Raw genomic sequence first — 25006 nt, forward strand, 5'->3', positions numbered from 1 at the left:
ACTTACCTGTAAATTCCATTTCTTGGAGTACATCACAGGACTCAGAGCAGGCTATGGCCACATGACTATATGGGTTATAGGCCACCTATAGGTGAATGGACACTGTCCAACCAATCAGAGAGGAGGTCCTCCCCTATATAATCCCTTCTATACAATAAGTACCTCAGTTTTTGTAGCAAGCATTGACATTCCAGAAAGTGGGGTGGGACCTCTGTGTCCTGTGATGTACTCCAAAAAATGGATTTTACAGGTAAGTATGTAGAAAAAATCTAATTTTCTTTATCATATATCACAGGACACAGAGCAGGCTATTCATGACTATGTGGGATGTCTCAAAGTAATATGAAATTTGAGGGAAGGGTGACACCATGATAGCCACCGTCAATAATCCCTCAGGACCTACTCAGCCGTCCGTAAAACACTGAAGCCAAAGGCAAAATCCTCTGCACCTCTGACATCCACCTGGTAGAATCTTGTGAATGTGTGAACCAAAGACCATATAGCGGCCTTGTAAACCTGAGCCACCGACGCCTGATGACGGATTGCCTAAGATGCCCCCACACTCCAATGCCAATAAGATGCAGCGGCTCAGACTGCCCAGTCTCTTCTTGTCTCTCAGGAGAGGATATTACAGCAGACCTTCAGCTAGGTTCCTCAGGACCTGGCAGTAGTACATTAGTGCTCTTTCTTGCTGCACCTCCCCCACTTTGCTTTCTGGAAGACATCACTTCAGATAGCGCAAACCTGTGCACCTCCACTAGTAACACAGATCACCATGATACAGATATGCAAGTAGTGTGGTGAAAAAACACTCAATGCAAATGCTGCCTTATGAGCCACCTAGGGCATCTCCTGACTGACTAGTCCACGCTTCCCCCTCAGGGGAGTACTCATGTGCCCCTACTGAATAGCCCGCTCTGTGTCCCAGCCATAATTTAGAGCTTTGTTTTTTTCTCTTTCTTTACAGAGAGAAAAAAAGGAGATATCTTACCAGTCCCGCCGCAGGTCCCTGCCTTCTATCAGGTACCAACATTCACCCATCACAGGGAAATTGTCATACAGATCTTCAAGGATTCAGTCCCAATGCTGAGGGGCTACCACCTTGGACTCGTATAGCACCCTGCTGGAAGCGCCTTGGTCAGATTTAAAACTGCACAGGGTTCCACCTGCAACGCCGTAAGGCTGCATTACAAGCAACACTTCGAGGATTCTTATCCAGCGAGGCTCAGATACCATCCATTTTAGCTCATAGCCTTCCAAATGGATCCAATGAAAGTCCCCGATTCTCTAATGGAACCGTTCTGGACTTTCAGGTATGCTCCAAGAGCACAGCAACACTTTCAGTGACCATCCACCTTACAGACTTACAAACTGAGGTACTCCCTGTATAGGAGGGGTTATATAAGGGAGGACCTTCTCTGTGATTGGTTGGCTAGTGTCCATTCACTTATAGCTGAGCATTAACCCACATAGTCATGAATAGCCTGTTCTGTGTCCCGTGATGTACGATAAAGAAAATGCATTTTCTGTAAAATACAGACCAACAAGACAGCCAACTTGTGGGCTAATAGAAACCTGTCCAGAGATAATAAACAGGCTGCCACTGCTGACCTAAATGCTAGTTTACAGTCTTTCATCTGACCCCATAGACAGTATTGCATATTACTGGCTACATAATTGGTTCAAGGTCAGTAACTAAAAAAGAACTAAAGCCAAAATTAAGCACCTAGGACTTTAAGGAGGAGGAAAGCAATGGAAGCCTCTATATCTATCTCAGCTCAGGCTTCCTTTAATAAAATAACTGGGTAAGTCAAGACTTATGACTCATTAGAGAAAGCCAAGAGGTAAGGAAGAAGGATTGGGATAAACCAAAAATCCTGAAAGCAGTCAAAGCGATAGCACTAATCAAAATACAGTACATAAATGCTATCTTGGTTTAAAGTGTATGTAAACCCCAGCAATGAACATCTCTTATTTGCCCACTTTTGGTCTGTTTACATTTTTTTAACAAAATATTTCCAATGGTATTAAACACCTGTTGATCTTGTCAGCAATTCAGACCCATCCTGTGTCCCCTGCACACTACCTATGCCATCTCAAAGAGCCCTACTAGTTCTCATCTTTAACTGCAGCTTTTAAGTTACTACGATCTGAGAGAGAAAATGATTAAGTAGTTACTCAAAAGACACTGAGCAGGGCTGACATCATTCAGTCAACAAAAATGCTGTGTTATCAGACTTTTTTTTTTTTTATTCAGCCATGACATATGCTTTAAGCAACGTTGACTTTTGACGTAAAAAATAAAGTGGACCTGAACTCAAAAAGTGAATATTTGCTATGTTACCTAAAACATTTAGACATGTTAACTGTACCAAAGCAGTACACTGCATGATTTACCTTTTTGACTTGAATGCCTCCTGAAAAATAACTTAAAAAAATTCTGGTATGTAAGTGAGCCTAGACACTCCTAGTCCTACAGCCTCATAGCTGTACATTATATCTGCAGTGTGAAATGTAAGGCACTGTTCTCTGTGACTGCTATTCTCAGGAGAATTAGAATAATATTTGAAGGTGTCACTATTATGCTGCTCACGGTTATTCTTGCTTTAAAAAAAGTTGTATTTCAAGACCTACAAGGCATGCATCTTCTTCTTCTTCTACATCCATTATGTGGATCTGTGATTTTTTGTACCTCTCCTGCAATGTTCTGAATTTTATCCTGCCAAACATGGGATTGCCAGTAATAGGGGGGAGGGCTTTCGCCTCTAACAAGATGGCTGCCTCCACACAGAGACAGTGCAGAACAAGACGCGGTAAGTCAGTGATGAGGAAAAAAATCAGATGCAGGAGGACCAGCAATACTGGCGACTAGTCCTTTGTCCTCTGCCTTTATTTTTTTGGGCACAGCTTCTAAACTGTGTATTAATGCTTCCCAGTTTGGTAAGACAGGGAAAGGCCTTAATCCCCAGCTCCAGCAGCTCTTTACAGCTCTCCAACAGACTGTGGACAGCTGTGACAGACTGAGCTATTTTTTTTTTTAGCTAAGCCTCTGATGTCATCAACTGTGGAACACTTTTCATCTGACCGAATTTCACATCGGTCTGGATTGCAGCCCCCCTCCATGTTAAATGAAAATGCTGGGGACGTGTGTGGTTTAGCCATATACCATGTAATCAGAATTCATCTATGCTTATTTCAGATTGGGCCACAAAAGATCCCTTAGCAGTAGACAAAAAGCTCCCCCCCAAAAAAACAGAACAGGATAACTCACAAATAACTGTAGCAATAAATAAGCAAACTTACGGTGCAGGAAACAATCATATTTGAAACAGCGGCGACAGAAGAGGGTATGGAAAGAGTGCAGAGACTGCTCTCTAGGTACAGATTTGGCACTGGGGCCATCAATATTAGGGGTACATTGTGGTGGAAGAATGTTAGGGTCTGATGCAGCAGTCAGTTCCTTGTACCTGAAACAAAAGAGTGCATGCAAGTGTGTTAACACAAAAAAAAAACACTTTTTAATCAGAGTATAGCATCAAGTTAAGCTCCTGGGATATTGATCTGGTCAGTTAAGTAGCAGAGGGGGTTGTTAATCAGTTTCAGTTGCTTTGGTGTTAATGAAATTAACAACAGGTGCACTAGATGGGCAACAATGAGACGAGCCCCAAAACAGGAATGGTTTTACAGGTGGAGGCCACTGACATTTTTTCGCTACTCATCTTTTCTGACTGCTTTTTACTAGTTTTGCATTTGGCTAGGGTCCGTGTCACTACTGGTAGCATGAGGCGATACCTGGACTCTACAGAGGTTGCACAGGCAGTCCAACTCCCCCAGGATTGCACATCAATACATGCCATTGCTAGGTTTGCTGTGTCTCCCAACACAGTCTCAAACGCATGGAGGAGATTCCAAGAGACATGCAGTTACTCTAGAAGAGTTGGACAGGGCTGTAGAAGGTCCTTAACCTATCAGCAGGACCTGCATCTGCTAATTTCTGCAAGAAGGAACAGGATGAGCACTGCCAGAGCCCCACAAAATGACCTCCAGCAGGCCACTGGTGTGAAGGTCTCTAGACTTCATGAAGGTGACCTGAGGGCTCGACGTCCTCTAGTGGGCCCTGTGCTCACTGCCCGGCTCTATAGAGCAGGATTGGCATTTGCCATTGAACACCAGAATTGGAAGGTCCGCCACTTGCGCCCTGTGCTTTTCACAGGTGAGAGCAGGTTCACCTTGAGCACACGTGACAGATGGAAAAAGAGAAACCATGGAGAAAGTTATGCAGCCTGTAACATCATTCATAATGACCGTTTTGGTGGTGGGTCAGTGATGGTCTGTAAAGGCATATCCATGGAGGGACAATGGCACTCTGTCTGCCATTAGGTATCGGGATGAAATCCTTGGACCCATTGTCAGACCCTGCGCTGATGTAGTGGGTCCTGGGTTCCTCCTGGTGCACGACAATGCCTGGCCTCATGTGGCGAGAGTATGCAGGCAGTTCCTGGAGGATGAAGGAATTCATACTATTGAATGGCCCCCACGCTCGCCTGATCTAAATCCAATAGAACACCTCTGGGATATCATGTTTCGTTCCATCCGACGCTGCCGGGCTGCACCTCAGATTGTCCAGGAGCTTAGTGATGCCCTGGTCCAGATCTGAGAGGAACTACTCCAGGACACCATCCGTTGTCTCATTAGGAGCATGCCCTGATGTTGTCAGACATGCATACAAGCATTTGGGGGCAATACAAACTATTGAGCACCATTTTGAATTGTTGCAATGAAATTTCAGCACAATGCCCAAGCCTACAGCATTATTTTTTCACTTTGATTTTCGGAGTGTCTTTGAATTCAGTCCTCTGTAGGTTGATAATTTTTATTTCCATCAAAAGATGGGGCATGCTTACGTTCCTAACACATTAACCCAGTCCATATCAGTATAGATATCCAGCATATTTTTCCCCATTGAGATCTGATGTGTTTTCAAAGTGTTCCTTTAATTTTTTGAGCAGTGTATTTTTTTAAGCAGAGTCCCTAGAGAATAAAATGGGCGATACACATTTTTTTGTCATGTGGTATTTGCACAGTGGTTTTTCAAATGCAATTTTTTGCAAAAAATACACTTTAAAAACTTTTAATGCACAAAAACACAATATAATACCCACTTTCTGGGTAAAATATAAAATATGATGTATTTATACTGTATACTGTACTGTATACTGAGTAAATAGATAATCAACACGACACGCTTTATAATTGCATCCACCCGTGGAACAGTGCAAACTACGGCACCTACAAATCCCCATACGAGACACTTTAACCACGCTATAGCCGAATGAAGGCTACAGCACGGTCAACCAGTTCTGGGAGGGCGTCATATGATGTCCTCCCAGAACGCTGATCACATGGGGCCAATCACAGCGGCCTTTTACCACGTGATCAGCTGTGTCCAATCACAGCTAATCACTATGTAAAACACTTGCCAGTTATGGGCAGTACTTTCCTCAGGCTGTCAAAGCGTGAAGAAAGTACTGCTGATGACCAGCAAGTGTGAAAAGAGACATCTACACGGATAATCAGGGCACGGATTATCAGTGCAGCCCCAAAAATCCCCAGTAGTGCTGCCAATCTGTGCCCTGCAGTGCCGCCTATCAGTGCCCTTCAATTCTGCCTATTAGTGCCCATCAGTGCCACATTTCAGTGCAGCCTCATCATCAATGCTCACCAGTGTTGTCTCATCAGTGTTGCCAGCAGTATTTTTGAGCAGTGTACATATAACAATATCCAACAGCAGGCAGATATCTTCTGCTGATTAACCCATTTTAGAATAAAAAATTATCTCAAAGCTTACCAGTATGTGAATGCAGGTGCAGACCCAACAACTGCTTGATTGCATGTTTGCATTAGAAGCTTATTACTACTATAAATACACATGAGCGAAAGGCACTAGATATTAACTCAGAGGTTGAGAACAGCGACCATAACTTAAATCCTCAACCTCATGTCAGGCACAGGTACCACTGCTTCCCCTTTTGCTCTTAAAATGTCTAAATGGCGATGATCAGAAATGAAATAACTAGAATCGTAGAAGAATGATACAAAATCCCTTTTATCAACATAATCAGTTAGTTCTAGCTGACATCTTCCACTGTTTTTGTATACCACATTTGCCCACTGAAGACTCGATCACACCAGCAGATGCAGCAAAAACTAAGAAGACCACTTTGCAGGAGAAAACATCTAAAAGGGATATCCCTGTTGGGCAGAGGTCCCAAAGAACCACAGGGTACTGTGAAGGAGGCCTGATCAGAAATACACCTCAAATAAATGTTTTGACTAGGGACATTGATGCCAGAGGCTTTTGAAAAAGAATTGACAAGGCTGAAAACTATCCTTTAAGAGTTCTTAAGGTCAAGTTCTAATTGTAGGAAAGCCAGAATGCGAGGCACAGAGTACTTTCTAGGTTTGAAGTGCCTGTACTCACAGATCTTTCTGAAAGTGGCTTGCCTTGCTTTTAGCAAAGTAGAAATGACGGACTCAGAAACCGCTATGTCCCTTAAGTCCTGGGTTTCAACAGCCATGCTGTTAGAGCCAGTGACTGAAAAGAAGGGTGGAATAGAGGACCCTGAGACAACACAAGGTAGAATTCATACTGGAGAGAAGGTATAGATTAGCATAAACTGAGACAATGGATACAATGCTAGTGAATCCTTGGTCCTGGCTGCAAAGAGAGGTTAAACCTTGAGGCCAGGATATCCACATCCAGGGTCCCCCATCTCTGACATGTGAGATTGATGTTGGGGTGAAGGGTTCATTATTCTTAGTCCAGGCAGAGATGGCTGAGATAATCCACCTTCTAATTCTCCACTCCTGGGATGTGGACAGTAGTGATCACTGGGCAGTGTTTCTCCACCCGAGATAATCTGGCTTGCTGTCTTCAAGACTGCATGACTTCTGGTGCCCCCTTGGTGGATGATGTAGGCCACAGCCATGGTGCTGTCTAACTGCATCCTGATTGGGTGTCCTTGTAAACAAAAGGGGGTCCAGTGTTGCAGAGCCATCTTTATTGCTCTGAGCTTCAGGATGTTGGTGAGAAGCTTGGCTTCCACTAATGACCATGTTTCCAGAACTGTGAGGGCCTGGAACACACCTCCCCAGCCTGAATGACTGGCATCTGTTGCTCTGAGCTTCAGGATGTTGGTGAGAAGCTTGGCTTCCACTAATGACCATGTTTCCAGAACTGTGAGGGCCTGGAACACACCTCCCCAGCCTGAATGACTGGCATCTGTTGTTATTACTTTACAGTGAAATGAAGGAAGGACTTCCTAATTGTTAAGGCTAGGCTTGAGATCAAACAAGCAAGGAAATTCCTTGTTTGGCTGGGCAGGAGTGTGGGTAGGTCAAGAGAAGGCGCCTGCTTGTTCCACTCCAACAAGATATGTGTGTTAGAGAAGTCTAAAAAAAAAATGGGGGGAATGGAATAGCCTCGAAAAAAGTTACAATGAGACCCAGAACACTGATCTCATAGAAGGACGTCTCTTAGACCTCAAGTCCTGAGCATATGCTCTGAGAGAAAGCAGTTTATTCTCTGCAAGAAAGACCTTTGCTTGGGATGTGTCTAGGATTGGTCCCAAGTATTCCATGTGAAGAGAAGGTTAGAGAGTGGATTTTTGGAAGCAGATCACCCAAACTGAAAGCCTGAAGCATCTGAATTGTCCTGTGGACATTTGAAGATAGCTGAAAGGAGTCCTTTAAAACAAGCTTGTCTAGATAACCTGTGACCTGGATGCCCTGAGTTTTTAGAATGGCAAGAAGAGGTGCATGGACCTTTGTGAATACTCTGGGAGCAAAGATAGGCCAAATGGTAGTGCAACAAAATGATTGTCTCCTACTGTGAAAAACAGAAAGTGCTGCTCTCTCTCTTTTGGAAAGACAGGGTAAATAGGAAAGGTGGTGGTGTCTCTCTGTATGTGAGAAGTGATCTCAGATTGAGTGTGAAAGAGGACCTGGCTGATGGAGAGTGTGATGAGGCTGAAGTATTATGGGTGGAACTGCACATGGGGGTGCGTACTACAAAGGTAATCATTGGAGTTTGTTATAGGCCTCCCAGTGTTAATGAGAAGGTGGAGACTCAGTTCCTTGCACAGATCAAAAAGGGCTGCAAGGGCTGGGACAGTGATAATAATGGGGGATTTTAACTACCTGGAAATTCACTGGAGTAATGGTACTGCAAGAACAGTTAAAGGGCAAAAATGTTTAAACCTACTACAAGACAATTTTATGGTACAGTTCATGGAGGCCCCAACTAAGAATAATGCTCTGCTGGACCTGGTAACTGAAACCATGAAGAGCTTATTATGAATGTCCATATAAAAACATCTGGGTAGCAGTGACCATAACATGATTTAATTTATTGTTAGCTGTAAACAGCATGCACATACGGGAAAAATAAAAACGCTCAATTTTAAGAGAGCTAATTTTCCAAGGCTGGGAGCTGCTCTCCAAGACTTAGACTGGGAGGGAATATTGGCATCAATGAACACAACACAGAAAAGGGAGTTCTTCAAAAACACTGTATGTGAACACACTGCAAAATATATTCACATGGGCAACAAGTTTACAAGGCTAAAAATCAAACCTATGTGTCTTATGGCCAAAGTTAAAAAAGCTATAGACAATAAGAAAAGAGTTTTTTATTAAATATAAAAATGAAGGAACGCTATCATCGTTTAAACATTACAAAGGATGTAACAGAATATGCAAAAATTGAAAACGAATGACGGATTGCAAAAGATAGCAGGACCAACCCCACAAAATTCTTCAAATATATTAATAGTAAAAAGGTTCGGTCTGAGCATGTAGGCCCTTTACAAAATAATCTAGAGTGGGTAAATGGGGACAAAGAGAAGGCACATTTATTAAATACCTTCTTCAGCTCTGTGTATACAAAGAAGCATGGGAGAGCTCTTGTCCATAATGGGCATGGTATTGACACAGCTCCAGATGATCCACATTGGCTCACAATTGATATGATCCAAAAATATTTAGACAGAATAAAAGTGAATAAAGCACCTGGACCGGATGGCATAAACCCACGGGTCTTTAAAGAATTGAGCTCTGTAATTTCAAAGCCATTGTTTCTAATTTTTAGGGACTCTTTAATGACTGGCATAGTACCACTGGATTGGCATAAGGCCAATGTGGTGCCAATATTTAAAAAGGAGTCAAAATCTTTACCAAGTAATTGTAGACCTGTTAGTTTAATTTCTATAGTTGGGAAGATACTGGAGAGTTTAATAAAAGACCACATAGATGAGTTCTTGCTGGAAAAAAATAATTTTAAGCAACAGACAGCATGGATTTATGAAAGACAGAAGTTGTCAAACAAATCTGATTTCTTTTTATGAGGAGGTGAGCAAAACCTTGGACAGAAGGGTGGCTGTGGACATGGTATGCTTGGATTTTGAAAAAGCGTTTGACAGTTCCCCACACACGGCTAATGTGTAAGGTAAAGTCTACAAGCGGTATGTAAATGCATAGAAAACTTGCTAAAAGATTGTATTCAAAGAGTAGTGGTTAATGATTCATACTCTGAATGATCTAGGGTTGTCAGTAGTGTACCCCAAGGTTCAGTGTTGGGACCCTTACTTTTTAATATATTTATAAACAAAATAGGGTCTGGGATTAAAAATCCCATTTCAGTCTTTGCAGATGACACCAAGCTGTGCAGTGGAATAACGTCCTTACAGGATGTCTTCAACTTACAAGCTGACCTCAATGCACTGTTTAATTGGGCAACTATAACGCAAATTAAGTTTAATGTTGATAAATGTAAGGTTATTGTCAGGAAAGGGCTCACTGCTGGTGGTGCTGTGGCTCACCTGCTCTATGGGCTGCAGTACCAGGACTTACCAGCAAGTGCCTTTCAGCAGCCAGGATCTCATCTCCTGCAATCAAGCCATCACCTGAGGCTGATTGCAGGAGGTGTACTTAAACAGTAATCAGGCCTGTAACCAGTGCCTTTGTGTTTGTTTTCCCATGAGCCTTTGTTGTCCTGTATCTGTATCCTGACTCCTGTGATCTATTTGCTTAACTCCGACTGAACTCTGCCTGCACCGACCCAGCTCTCTCTTTGACTATCCGTTTGCCTACTCCTCTGTACCTGATCCGCCCGATTGATCCTGACCCGATTTGCCTGACCATTCTACCTCTCCAGCCCTGACTACGCTTTTATATCTGTACATATATATATATTGGGTGAAGGTTTGGTTATTTGGTTTTTGTTTGCACTGTGTGTTTTGTATACTGGTGTATCTCACAATAATTTACATTATCCACATCACTCCTGAAGCCTGATATTCCCTGTGTCAGTCCACACATCTCTGGTCATATCTGGATTACTGACATAACACCAAGGCCAGTCCTGACCAGAAGTGGCTGCACAGGGAAGCCATCTTGGCTTGCTGTTTTGAAGGATGCATCCTGAGGAGGTTGTGTACTTGTCTCGGCTAGTAACAGAGAACAGAGAATACTGCTATCAGATTCTGAAGGAGTGGGCCAGGGATCAGCTGCTAGAGTGCATGCGGGTTGCTCATTGTCTAGTTGATCAGGGCAGGGTGTTTTCTGAAGTGCAGCCATTGATTCAGGCTTGTGCTGAATTGGCTTTTTCCAGCACCCCTGAAAGCAGGGATGACTTTTCTCCGCCATACAGTACAGATCAAGTAGAATCACTGGTATGGTTGTTGGAGGATGATCCGGATTGCTTCTTTGAGCATTATTCAGCATGTTCACAACATGTGCTAGTTGATTGTATAAACGCAATGAAGTCTTTGGTCAGACAGGCTATGTGTAAGCTGAGCTTTGTTCAACCAGTACTACAGACATGGTCAGATTTGTTACACCCAGCCTCAGTCAGCTTGCAACAACCCAGTGCTGCTTCTAATCCATTTTCTCAAAGCTATCTTCCTCCATTTCCCACAGCACCCAGTTACAGCCCAGTATGCCCTGCTATCAACCACGTCAGTACCCTGTTCCCACTCGCTGCACCTATCCTGCCCCATAAAGAAGTCCTCTGTAGCAACTGCTCCCTTCTCTGTTCCATCCTTCAGCTCTTCTCTGTCTTCAGCTGCTCCCTGCATTTACAGCCCTGCATTCACTTGCATTCAGTAACTAAACACAAGAAGAGGCGAAAATTCTTTCCAACCAGTACCATCCTGCCAGTATCCAAATTCGGCCAACCTGCTGTTTGAGAACTCGCCTTCTGTTATCCAGCCTGAGGACCCGATGCCTGCCATCCAGCCTGATGACCCGATGCCTGCCATCCAGCCTGATGACCCGATGCCCGTTATCCAGCCTGATGACCCGATGCCCGTTATCTAGCCTGATGACCTGATGCCTGCTATCCAGCCTGATGACCCGATGCCCGCTATCCAGCCTGATGATCTGGTACCCACTACTCCGCCTGATGACCCAATGCCAATTATTCAGCCTTTTCACCCGATGCCTGCCATCCAGCCTGATGATCTGGTACCCACTACTCCGCCTGATGACCCAATGCCAATTATTCAGCCTGATGACCTGGTGCTCATTGTCGGGCCTGATGACCCGGTGCCCGTCGTCCGGCCTGATGACCCAATGCCCGTTGTCCAGCCTGATGACCAGATGCCCGCTATCCAGCCTGATGACCAGACGCCCGCTATCCAGCCTGAGGAAGCAATACTTGCAATTCGGCCTGATGAGCCGCTTCCCATTATCCAGCCTAATGATCCGGCGCACACTACTCCACCTGATGACCCAATGCTCGTTATTGAGCCTGATGACCCGGTGCCCGCTATCCAGCCTGATGACCCGATGCCTGTTATTCTGCCTGAGGAACCGATACCTGCCATTCGGCCTGATGACCCGCTGCCCGTTATCCAGCCTAATGATCCGGCGCCCATTACTCCGCCTGATGACACAATGCCAGTTATCCAGCCTGATGACCCGGTGCCCGCTATCCAGCCTTATGACCCGGTGCCCATTATTCGGCCTGAGGAACCGATACCTGCCATTCGGCCTGATGACCTGCTGCCCCTTATCCAGCCTAATGATCCGGCGCCTGCTACTCCGCCTGATGACCCAATGCCAGTTATTCAGAATGATGACCCGAAGCCTGCTATCGAGCCTGATGATCCAGTGCCCGTTGTTCAGCCTGATGATTCGGTGCCCGTTGTTCAGCCTGATGATTCGGTGCCCGTTGTTCAGCCTGATGACCCGGTGACCGTTGACCCAGTGCCTGCTACCCAGCCTGATGAACCAGTGCCCGCCATCCGGCTTGATAACCCAGTGCCCGAGGCCCGGCTTGCTGACCCTGTGCCCGCGGCTTGTCCTGCTAACCCGGTATCCAATGTCTAGCTTCATGTGCCTGTATCTGTTGCCCAGCCTGATGTGCCTCGGCCCGTTGCTCAGCCTGATGACCCTGTGCCTACTGCCCAGCTTGATGTGCCTCCGCCCGTTGCCCAGCCTGATGTGCCTCGGCCCGCTGGCCAGCCTGATGTGCCTTCGCCGGCTGGCCAGCCTAATGTGCCTCTGCCCGCTGCCCAGCCTGATGTGCCTCTGCCCGCTGCCCAGCCTGATGTGCCGCTGCCCGCTGCCCAGCCTGATGTGCCTCTGCCCGCTGTCCAGCCTGATATGCCTCTGCCCACTGCCCAGCTGGATGTGCCTCCGCACGCTGCCCAGCTTGATGTGCCTCCGCCCGATGCCCAGCTTGATGTGCCTCCGCCCGATGCCCAGTTTGATGACCCAGTGCTTGCTGCCCAGCCTGATGTCCAGCTAAACTGGCTGATACCTGATTCCCAGCCTGCCTCTGGAGATCCTGTGCCCAGCAACCTGCCTTCCTGTGTTCTGCTGCATAAAGATAAGTCTACCAGCAGGAAACCCAGCCAGTCGATTGACTCCGGCAGTGGGATATCCAGCCAGTTACCTGACTCGGGCGGTGGAACATTTTGCCCATTAAGGACTGTTCGGAGCGTCCTGAGGCAGCCTCTTAAAGGGGTACTGTCTGGAAAGGGCTCACTGCTGCTGGTGCTGTGGCTCACCTGCTCTATGGGCTGCAGTACTGGAACTTACCAGCAAGTGCCTTTCAGCAGCCAGGATCTCACCTCCTGCAATCAAGCCATCATCTGACTGTCCTTGAGCGGATATTGGTTGGTCTGAGAGAAGAAAGCGGTGAGGGGATAGAGTTTTGAATTCTATATTGTCCCACTTCGAAACCACTGATCAAACCTGCAGGTATGGGATGTCTGTGACCCAGAGAGAGGCAAACTGTAACAGACATAGTCCACTCTTGGGAGTGAGGGCGCCCCTTCAATGGGAAGAAGGCTTTTTGAGGATACTTGGCGAGCTTTGTGGGCCAAATCACACCAAAAGGCAGGGCTGAACTTAGGTTTAGAAGCTGAAATCTGAGTATAGCTACAGTGGATATAAAAAAAAAAAAAAATCTACAAACCCCTGTTAAAATGTCAGGTTTCTGTGATGTAAAAAAATTAGACCACGATAAATCATTTCAGAACTTTTTCCACCTTTCATGTAACCTATAAACTATACAACTCAGTTGAACAACAAACTGAAAACTTTTAGGTGGAGGGAAGCAAAAATAAAAAAAACTAAAATAATATTGTTGCATAAGTGTGCACACCCTTAAACAAATACTTTGTTGAAGCACCTTTTGTTTTTTTTACAGCAATCAGTCTTTTTGGGTATGAGTCTATCAGCATGGCACATCTTGACTTGGCAATATTTGTCCACTCTTCCTTGCAAAAACACTCCAAATCTGCCAGATTGCGAGGGCATCTCCTGTGCACAGCACTCTTTAGATCACACCACTGATTTTCGATCGGATTCAGCTCTGGGTGGGCTATTACAAAACTTTAATCTTCTTCTGGGGAAGCCATTCCTTTGCTGATTTGGATGTATACTTTGGGTCATTGTCAGTCGGAAAGATGAAGTTCCTTTTCATGTTCAGCTTTCTAGCAGAAGCCTGAAGGTTTTGTGCTATTGACTGGTATTTGGAACTGTTCATAATTCCCTCTACTTTGAAAAACAGCCCCAAAGCATGATGCTACCACCACTATGCTTCACTATGGGTATTGTTCTAGTGATGTGCAGTGTTGTTTTTGCACCAAAAATATCTTTTGGAATTATGGCCAAAAAGTTCAGTCTTGGTTTCATTAGACCATAACACATTTTCCCACATGCTTTTAGGGGACTTCAGATGTGTTTTTACAAAATTTAGCCGGGCTTGGATGTTTTTCTTTGTAAGAAAAGTCTTCTGCCTTGCCAGTCTACCCCATAGCCCAGACAAATAAAGAATACGGGAGATTGTTGTCACATGTACCACACAGCCAGTACTCGCAAGATATTCCTGCAGCTCCTTTAATGTTGCAGCCTACCAGACCAGTTGTCTTCTCGTCTTTTCATCCATTTTGGAGGGACGTCCAGTTCTTGGTAATGTCACTATTGTGCCATTTTTTCTCCACTTGATAATGACTGTCTTCACTGTGTTCCATGGTATATCTAATGCCTTGGAAATTCTTTTGTAACCTTCTCCTGACTGATACCTTTTAACAGATCCCTCTGATGCTTTGGAAGCTTTCTGCGGACCATGGCTTTTGCTGTAGGAAGCGAAACTGAACTTTATTTGGGGTTAATCAGAGCCACTTTAGATGGTGGCAGGTGTGTACTGACTCCTATTTAACATGATTTTGAATGTGATTGCTTAATTCTGAACACAGCTACATCCCCATTTATAAGAGGGTTTGCACACTTATGCAATGGCATTATTTTAGTTTTTTATGTTTACTTCCCCCCTGAAAGATTTTAATTTGTTGTTCAATAGAGCTGTAAAGTTCATAGGTCACATTAAAAGGTGGAAAAAGTTCTGAAATAATTTATCTTTGTCTCATTTTATTACATGCAGAAACCTGACAATTTAACAGGGGGGCCAAAAGCGCTGGCGGGGGACCCAGGAAGAAGAGGATCGGGCCTGCTCTGTGCAAAATCGTTGCACAGAGCAAGAAAGTATGACATGGTTTATTTTTTTTTTTAAAGCTGAACCTTTATAACCACTTTAAACTTCCCCATCAACAGAATGAAGGTACGGTGAGATGTTTATTTAAGATAGCATTATCAACTACAAGAATAGATCACTTATTAGTGTACTCTTTTTCATCTGGATAGAGCTCGGCAATTATTTTTGGGGGAGTGAAAATATTTTCTTGATTGACCCGGTAATCGTAAATTGCCCATTCTATTTGTTTTTGAACAGGGAATATCTTTTTAGATTTAGCAGGTCTCTTTTTGCCCAAAAAGACATGGAAAGGAGGAGAATCAAGTGCGGCACTGAAGAGGCTCTTGTGCACAGCAGAAGTGAGCATATTCAAATTGACAAGCATATTGCATGCAACTTCAGGTAAATACTGTAGGAGTCACTAAGAAATCCCCGAAGCCTCCTCTAACACTGCCTCTGGGTCCTTTTCATTCCCTTCTATGCCCACCACTTTTAGGCTGGGCGTATTGAGATCTGACTCAGGTAGATACAGTGGAGCTGGAGAAACCTGGAGAGGGCCTGGCGTTTTAAAGACCTGGACAGAGATGGTTGTATTAAACCTGTAAGTTTTCTGAACGAATTGTGACATAGTTGCAAAAAAATCTGCCTTTGTCAGGTACACTGCTTGTTGTATGCCTAAAACAGAACTAGAGTCAGAGACTGGTGTTAAAATGGGGTCCTGCTCCATTGTAAGGGAAGATTCATAACACTGAGGAAGGGTTTTGTGTGGATCTTCAACAGAGTGCTCATTCACGGCCGTTGCCCCTGAAAGCTGAAAGTCACTGAAGCAGACACTGCTACTCCAGTGATCTCCACTTGCTTCCTGGTCCTATGCTGAGTGGCTGGCCAGATGCATGGTGAACACTGGAGATTGGCTGTTCCAACACAGGTGCCATTCACAGAATGCTTTGCATTTTCTTAATGAATGCGAAGCATTCTCTGAACAAGGTGGAGAGTGTGACATCACCACCACAGCTCTCCAGCTCTGCGGCAGTCTACGGACTCCTGTGGCAGTGCTGGATAACATGCCCTAGCATTTTTAGTTTAAATGTACTTTTAACAGAAAGTTTTTGGAAGTCATAACAAAATATGACTAAGCATCATATATGGAAATAGAGAACACAACATTTCAAATTCAGCTTTAAAGCTGACCTCCAGGTTTTCTGTGACAGTTCATTTGGACCAAGAATACAATTTATTCAAGAATACAAAGCTGCCTATGAATGGCTGAGCGCTGCTCAGACTAATTCTGCATTGTTCCGGGAGTGAGACGTAAAGTCTCTGTCTCACAGCCAGAACCCAGCAGTGTATTGTATGGAGCTGAAGCTACAGTACATACAGTGCTTAGAGCCTGTGTAGCACTTAGTGAAAGGAATGGTTTGTTTGGATCAACTTTGTCCAAATGAACTATTTAAAGTCACAGAAAACCTGGAGATCAGCTTTAAAGAGGTCCAATCTTGTATGAGTAATGATGTGACAGGCGGTAACAACACGTACTAAATACTATAGCACCCTGGTGCCCAACATGCAGCTCAAGGGTTGCATGCAGCCCTTTGGTATATGATATGCAGCCCTCAGAGCTCAGCTAATAGCACTGACCTCTACTGTCCTCATGTAACATGTTCTCAGTTTCATATTATCTACTTCAGCATATCAAAAATTTAGCATATCCACACACACTCTCTGACCCTCATTTCCTGTTACGTCTGCAGTTTTTGACAGTTTTCTCAAGCATTACATATATTGAACATACTGTGCGGCCCTTTGGTGATGTCAAGGGCTGCATCTGAGGCCCCCTTTAGCTCATACGTTGACAACCACTGATATAGAGTATAATTATTTCTGCACAGGAGCCATTCAGACATAGTATACATGTCACATATCCAAAGATTTACCACTATGCTCCTGGCAATATGGAGATAGATGTCATCAGTAGACATTAACAAAAGAATAAATAAGCATGTCGCAGCAGGGGTTTAGTGTATCTAAACTCAAAAACAAAAATAGAATATAGTGCAGCTTACTAGTCCTTAGATGAGGTGGGTGTGTTAGTTTGTTTTAAGGCTTTTTGTCCTTTTATTTACACCTGGTAATCTTGCCAATAACACACTTCCTATTCTAGTGTGTCTACGCCAGCAATGGGCAAACTACGGCCCGGCGGACCTTTTAATCCGGCCCGTGGAGCTAGGCTCCCGCAAGGCCAGTGGTCGGCAAGCCGCGGCTCTTTACAAATTTAGATGCGGCTCTCCTGTGTGCCGGGCGCCCGCTCCCCTCCCTCCTCTCCTCCTCTCCCCTCCTCTCCTCTCGGATGGCCGCCCCCCCTCTCGGATGGCCGCCCCCCTCCCTCCTCTCGGACGTCAGGACTCTGCAGCTGTCAGGATGTAGGCGGGGCAGCCAGGATGTAGGCGGGGCAGCGTGACGAACTCCTCTCACAGTCCTCCCTGAAGACCAGAACGGCGCGGGAATACGAGAGGAACGCGCGGACCAAAGGTAAGTGAATTGACACAGGGGGGGGACTTACTATATGGGGGATGAATTACTATATGGGGGACTTACTATATGGGGGACTTACTATATGGGGAATGAATTACTATATGGAGGACTTACTATATGGGGAATGAATTACTATATGGGGGACTTACTATATGGGGAACTTACTATATGGGGAATGAATTACTATATGGAGGACTTACTATATGGGGAATGAATTACTATATGGGGGACTTACTATATGGGGAATGAATTACTATATGGAGGACTTACTATATGGGGAATGAATTACTATATGGGGGACTTACTATATGGGGGACTTACTATATGGGGAATGAATTACTATATGGAGGACTTACTATATGGGGAATGAATTACTATATGGGGGACTTACTATATGGGGAATGAATTACTATATGGGGGACTTACTATATGGGGGATGAATTAATATGGGGGATGAATTAATATGGGGGATGAATTACTATGTGGGGGATGAATTACTATGTGGGGGATGAATTACTATGTGGGGGATGAATTACTATATGGGGGATGAATTACTATAGGGGGGATGAATTACTATGGGGGACGAATTACTATATGGGGGACGAATTACTATATGGGGGATGAATTACTATATGGGGGATGAATTACTATATGGGGGATGAATTACTATGGGGGATGAATTACTATATGGGGGATGAATTACTATGGGGGATGAATTACTATATGGGGGATGAATTACTATATGGGGGATTAATTACTATATGGGGGATGAATTACTATGGGGGATGAATTACTATATGGGGGATTAATTACTATGCTTACTATGGGGGAATATTACTATACTTACTATGGATGACACATACACATCATTCATCTACTCTTGGTCCGGCCCCCGGGTCCAATATATGAACCCATTGCGGCCCTCAAGTCAAAAAGTTTGCCCACCCCTGGTCTACGCTCACTTCTCCACTCTATCTATGGGGGAAGCCATAGTTGTTACCCAGGCTGCTCTTCTGATTTGGACTACAAAACATTTTCCTACCTTCATCTATTTCATAGGGTTGTGGGAAATTGTAGTTTACAGACAACAACTAGCAAGAAATATAGCATTGTGATTTCAGTGCAATTCACAGGTAGTTACAAGGACACTGTATTTCTGTCAAGATCATCAGGTATGTATGTTCTGTACTTGCTGAAAATGATCTTAGCCTGATAAACTATGCAACCACAACATCTAAGGATTGGTAAGTTGCAATATATAAAATTTTTGCCTTTGGGTTTAGATCTCCTGTACATGTGTTACACACTGTTAATTAATCTATTGGACCTATATTAAAGTGTATTGATATCCTTATTTTGTTCTATAGTATATTTAAAGGTTAGAACCTCTATCAGGTTTTAATTGTTCTCCCTGTTGAGATGATTCACCCCCATTTTAATCTAAATTGTTACTAAACCCAGAACAGTAAAAACAGCCTGTATATGCATTAAAACATTCTCGTTATACTCACTGTGGAAACTAAGGGGTTAATCCTCAACATTGTGTAAAAAGGATATTTGAACCTCTCTGCACATGCTCAGTTTGGTGTGTATTGCTAGAGAGGTTGTTTTTTTTTCTTTGGAGAGTGCATGTGATCAGTGCAGGGTCAATCAGCACTTTCCAGACAGAGGTCCTGCATCCAGCTACAGAAGAATGAAAGCTCCTCCTACAAGCTGTAACCAGTACTCTGCTGGACACTGATAAAAGTCACAAGACTGCCCTAACTGCTGATGAGAAAAGATATTTAGCAGTTTAGATTTACTAAAATAGTTGCACTTCCATGTTCTGTGTACTGTGGGAGACGAGATACAGTGAATGTAGGGTCCTGGGTTTAGTAACACTTTAATTCTGATTTTTTTTCCCTCTGCGTAGAATACCTGGTTGATCCTGCCAGTCCTCTTATATGCAAAACACGGAAGTGGATCTGTACTTGCATGGTCAGTTTGCATCTCATGGATGCTGTGCAAGTGTACAGCATGACTGTATCCTACATAATGTGTTCTGCAGCCCACCAGCACAAACCAGCAGTTTATATTTACTAAAATAGTTGCATTTCCATGTTCTGTGTACTGTGGGAGACCTGATAGAGTGAATTCAGGGTCCTGGGTTTAGTAATACTTTAATGAGAAAGTGACAGGTGTGTTTAGAGCTGATCACAGAATTACTTGAGCTCTGAGAGATGGTCACATACAATATAACCTCATGATACCTACCTCTCCTTGACTTCCTCTGGAAAGCCTCTGTCTGGAAACACAGCCGAGATTGCGCTAAATATCAGATCACTGGGAAGGTGGGTTTTACAGATTTTCTTATTTCCTGAAAGTCACAAACATAAACAATGGAAAAAAACAATACAGGTAATAATACAGGCCATGTCAAAACCCACTGTCATTACTGAAAAGTCTTCTTACAGCAAGAAGCTGACAAAGGATGTTGAAACTGATGCTGCTCGAGAAAGTATTTAGAAAATAATTTAAAGACGTATGGCCAAAGCTCTTTTGGCCATACTTCTGGGGGTCACAGGAGTGCATTTAGTTCTGCACTTCTGTGACCCAGATTCAGAAAGACAGCCCAATCTCTGCAGGGATCCTTACAATATTGGGGTCTATGCAAATGCATGACTGGCAGCTGGCTCAGCCTCTCAGCACGCCACTGATAGCCGGAGCCAACTGTGAACACTGGAGGGGCGGAGCACAAAGCGGCAACTGACAGTCACCACTCTGTGCTCAGAGTGGACCAAAAAACTGAGCTATCAGTGCTCGATGTAGAGCCAGTGGGTGTCAGCTGCAGCTCAAAACGATGCTGCTGCCATCTACGGTTTGTTTTTTATGATTCCTGCACTTCTCTTTTAATAATTTTATTTGATCCTACAGGGTTTTTTTGTAATTCATTAACTAAAAAGAGAAAAGTTCCACATTCTGCTCTATACAACTTAAAGGGGATTTCTAATTACTTTTATAAAAAGATAGATGTTCCACATTCTTTTCCATCCATAGAAACATAAACCAGTAACAGGAGTAAAAAAAACAATTGGTCCATTGAGTGTGCATCCCCTATTTTTATGTAGTTATTTATTTTTTTTCTTGACCCCTTTTGTTGGAGTCTAGACCTATGTTTATTCCAATAATGTTTAAACACATTCACTATTTTATGACCCAGTAACAATGCTGGATGTTTGTTCCAAGAAACAACTACTCTTTGGGTAAAATAACCACAGCAAGTTATGTGATACAATTAAGTTTGTAATCATGCTTAGCGTTTGTTTTATGAAATAGGATACTTCTGAAACCAGAATATGAGATTGTTGATAATAGAGTGCAAATCAACTAACAAGATGTAAGAGATCTCAGTGACATCTCTTTTCAAGAGATACAAAGGCTTCAGGGGTGTAGACATTTTTGAAAAAACTACTAGTCCAGGAACTAAATCGGTGTCCCAATCTACTTGTCCCTTATGACAATCTACTTGTCCTGATAAAAACAAATACATTTTAACCAAAACCATATTTAAATCTGTTTTAAGTAATGTCTGGGGCTTGGGCTTTATGGCGATGTAAACATTTAATATTTTTAACATTGCACTGTTTATCTCCTCACCCCCCTGCCTGTCTCCAGCACCGGACCCGGGGACTAGCAGAAAGGAGAGAGACCTTACAGTGTAATGAGCACCGATTCGGTGCTTGTCAGGAAAGGGGAGTGTTGGGCTTATCCTTTATCGCTTTCGCTGCCAGAGCTGTTTTTACGTTTTTTTCACACGTTTAAAAAAATAATTTAAGACCTGAAGATTACATAAAACCCCCAGACAATACTGTATATAGTTTCTGAAATCAGAGATCCTAGAGAATAAAATAGCAGTAATCCCAATTTTTTATGTCACACAATATTATCACAAAGTAAAAAATACACTTAAGTTAATTTTAGGGCACAAAAAGCAATAAGTTATCCAATTTTTTTTTGTAAAATATAAAAGACGAGGTTGCATCGAGTAACTAGATATCAAACATGTCAAACCTTAAATTTGCGCGCGCTTGTGAAATGGCAACAAACTTTAGTACCCTATATTTTATATAGGTGATGCTTTTAAAGCACCTTATAGGTCATCAGTTTAGCATTACGCGGGAGGTCTGGTGCTATAATTATTGCTCCCATTCTGGCATGCACGGCGATATGTAACATGTGTATCTCAATTGTCGTTTTCATGTGTAGGCACCCCAGCACGTACTTTTACGTTTGTATGTGCGTACATATGTGGAGATGGGGGGGCCTTGAAAAATTTTGGGGGACAGTTATATGCTTGAGTGTAACTTAATTTTTTTTTTTTAAAATAAAAATAAAATTTTTGTTTTTGCTAAACTTTTTTTTTTTAATCACATAGGTGACAAAAAGTCCCCTATGTGATGATTTTTTGATGACAGCTTCTCTTTTATTGAGACATCCCAGGGTCTATCCCAGTGGACCCCTGTGCTCCACTGAAAGTAATGCAAATCGCACTGCATTACATTCTTTCCCGGCCTCGATGGCCGGGAATCTGTCAACGGGGACCCAGAAGTGACGTCACATCACTTCCGGGTCAGGGCAAGAAGGGGAGGGGAGTAGATGTGTCCACTGAACCAGTCCCGGCCCGAAGATGGGCAAGCGGAGCCTGGGACATATAGTGGGCAGGAGGGCAGAGCCTGGCAACATAATGGGCTGTGTGGAAGCAATGGGTGGCAGCGCTGCCGCCCGAATGCTTCCACCTGACAGGTGAGCCCTGCTGCTTGCCTGCAGCAGGGTTAAAAAGGTAAAAAAAAAAAAAAACTACCAGCCAAGCACCCGGAACTACATGTCCCAGGCATCAGGTGATATGAATTGAACATCCCTGAGCTTACTATCCTAGATAAAGCACGTCTTGGCTAATTGTCCTTTGCTGTTAGTACATGTACAGGGGTTGGACAAAATTGTGGAAAACACAAGGTCAAAGAACAAAAGTGTTACCTAATATGGTGTTGGACCGCCTCTGGCATCCAAAATGGCCTGAATTCTCCTGGGAATTGAAAAATATAAGTCTTGGATGGTGGATAATGGAATCTGATACCACTCTTCATACAAAAATCTTTCCAGTTCTCGCAAAGATGCCAGAGACGAAAAATGAGCCTGAACCATGTTCTCCAAAACTGACCATATTGGCTGTATGACATTGAAGTCCAGCAACTGCAGCTCCCAGGGAAGGTGCGAAATTTTGTCTGTATGCTCGTCAAACCAGGATTTGACAACACCAGCTATGTGAATCAAAGCATTATCGTCTTGGTAAATGGCACTATCTTTAGGAAACAATGTTTGCACCATGGAGTGCACATGGTCGGCCAAAACTTGTACATAGTCACTGGCAGTGACTCTACCTTTTAAGGCAATGATGGGGCTTGCAGAATACAAAGATATGGCTGCCCAAACCATGACTGTGCCACCACTATGCTTTACCGTTGGCATAAGACAGCCCTGGTAGTAAGATTGAGAAGGTGTTTGCTACACGTAAAGATGCCCAGTGGTTACGAACAGTATGAAGCTCGATTCATTGGACCATATTAAGTCTTCAATTGATTGATAACCCACGATTTATGGGTGTTGTACTACTCTCTCCTCTTCTGAACATTACTGGTTTGGCATTTGCAGCTTGCCCGTGAATGATTTACTTATGGAGTTCCCTCCACACAGTTTTTGTTGACATGGGTTTTGCAAGACTGAGATTGAGCTCTGCAGTCAGTTTTGCAGCAGTTGTTTTCTTATTCTGGTCACAATCCTGCGCACTGTCCTTTTGTCTCTTTCGGTTAGCTGACCATGTCAGCCACGCTTATGCTTATCAGACAAAGGTTTCCCAGGAACTGCATGTGCCATCATATCTTTTAATACTGTACCTTGTGACATGGAAAATAAATTGGCAAATTCAGTCACAGAGGCACCAGCTAAGTAGGCACCAACAATTTGCCCTCTTTGAAGCTCAGTAAGCTCTGACATGACTTCGTATTACTAGCAGAGCACGCAGTGAATGACGAAAGTGAGGCTTCCCACCTGTTAGCTAGGTGTTTCATCACACAGCGTAGGCAAAAGAATGTTACATCACTTTCGCTTTCAACGCAAAACATGACATTACTTTCACACCTGCAAATCATGTAGTGTTTCCATTTTTCTGTCCAACCAATGTAACTTCCCTTTGGTCATCATAAGGCTATTTCAGTTTCAGGAAGGTAAAGGCAAACTAAATCTCCCACTATTATCTCTCATCTTCAGCTACGTTCTATTATCATTATGATGGTACTTCACTATTGCTATTTGATATGCAGGGGATTTATCTCCTGTACTGTTATACAATTATTTGGCTTTACCTTGTGCTTTGCTTTGAACGGAGGTCTTCTCTTCTCCCTCTGCTCTGGGCTCTGCCTGACCCTTTGATACAGGGTGGCTTTCAAGGTTTGTCTGTGATTCACCTGCATAGTTTAAACAAACAAATGCAAGCATAACTGTTACTACAATAAAGATGTAAACCAAATACTAATTGTTTCTAATTTAATTATACACAGGGATAACAACCCTATATGTGAAACACTTGCTGGTATCCCCATGGATTCTACAGCCATACATACTGCATGTTAAAGAAAATGAAAATTAGAACCTGTGTGTCCTCTCTTCTCAGCATGGCATAAGAGAACAGATCTAAAAGCCGACAAAGCTTCTCTTCCATGAACGAAGAGCTTTCCATCATGTGCTTTACACATCAATTAAGAAAAATCTTGGTAGTCATTAACACAATGTTTTAAAAGTAAGCTTGTGCTTTATGCAGTGCAGTTCACAACAAGAAGGTACTGAGCCAAATAAACTGACTCTGTACCATGTCTTTGCTGTGATCATATCAAACAATGTACACAACGGCTAAGGTTAGTAACCGGCTTTCACTTTCCTCCCACACACCGATCGGTGTGGAGGAAAGCTTCCTGGATCACAGCCAGAACCAGTATAAATTAGTCCCAGTGTCAAACCAGTACTAGAAATATGATCATTCACCCCTCTACAGTATATTTCAGCTCCATCCTGTTTCTGATCTGACCAGTATATTAGTCCCTCACCTCCCTTACCCTGCTCATCTGTACATTAATTCCCTTCATTTTCATCCTTCCACTGTACGTGACCCACATATTCACTTCAGCTCTAGAAAATCTTACCCCCTTCAAGACCAGGCCATTTCTTGCTATTAGGCACTGCGCTACTTTAACTGGCAATTGCACGGTCATGCAACACTGTACCCACATGAAATTGATATAATTTTTCCCCCACAAATACAGCTTTCTTGGTGATAATTGATTACCACTTGGTTTTTTATTTTTTGTGATATAAATGAAAAAAGACCGAAAATTTAAAAAA

General features: G+C 43.5%; 1 protein-coding gene across 6 annotated transcripts in view; it reads right to left on the bottom strand.

Moving 5' to 3' along the window:
* The window catches only part of EZH1 (enhancer of zeste 1 polycomb repressive complex 2 subunit), a 193452-nt gene that overhangs the window by 96629 nt on the left and 71817 nt on the right, over window positions 1-25006 (bottom strand). For all 6 annotated transcript variants that reach the window (XR_016311529.1, XM_089668770.1, XM_089668768.1 and 3 more), the window contains 3 exons: window positions 23974-24075; window positions 19829-19931; window positions 3304-3467 (listed from right to left, as the gene is read on the bottom strand). Coding sequence is in view for 5 of the 6 variants with exons in the window: in XM_089668770.1 (XP_089524896.1) it covers window positions 3304-3467; window positions 19829-19931; window positions 23974-24075 (369 nt within the window). In the remaining variant the exon portion in view is untranslated. The remainder of the gene's footprint in view (window positions 1-3303; window positions 3468-19828; window positions 19932-23973; window positions 24076-25006) is intronic.

This window comes from Staurois parvus, unplaced genomic scaffold (assembly GCF_062004578.1).
Source record: "Staurois parvus isolate SC_StPar_1 unplaced genomic scaffold, SC_StPar_1.0 ptg000063l, whole genome shotgun sequence".
NCBI classification, from domain to species: domain Eukaryota; kingdom Metazoa; phylum Chordata; class Amphibia; order Anura; family Ranidae; genus Staurois; species Staurois parvus.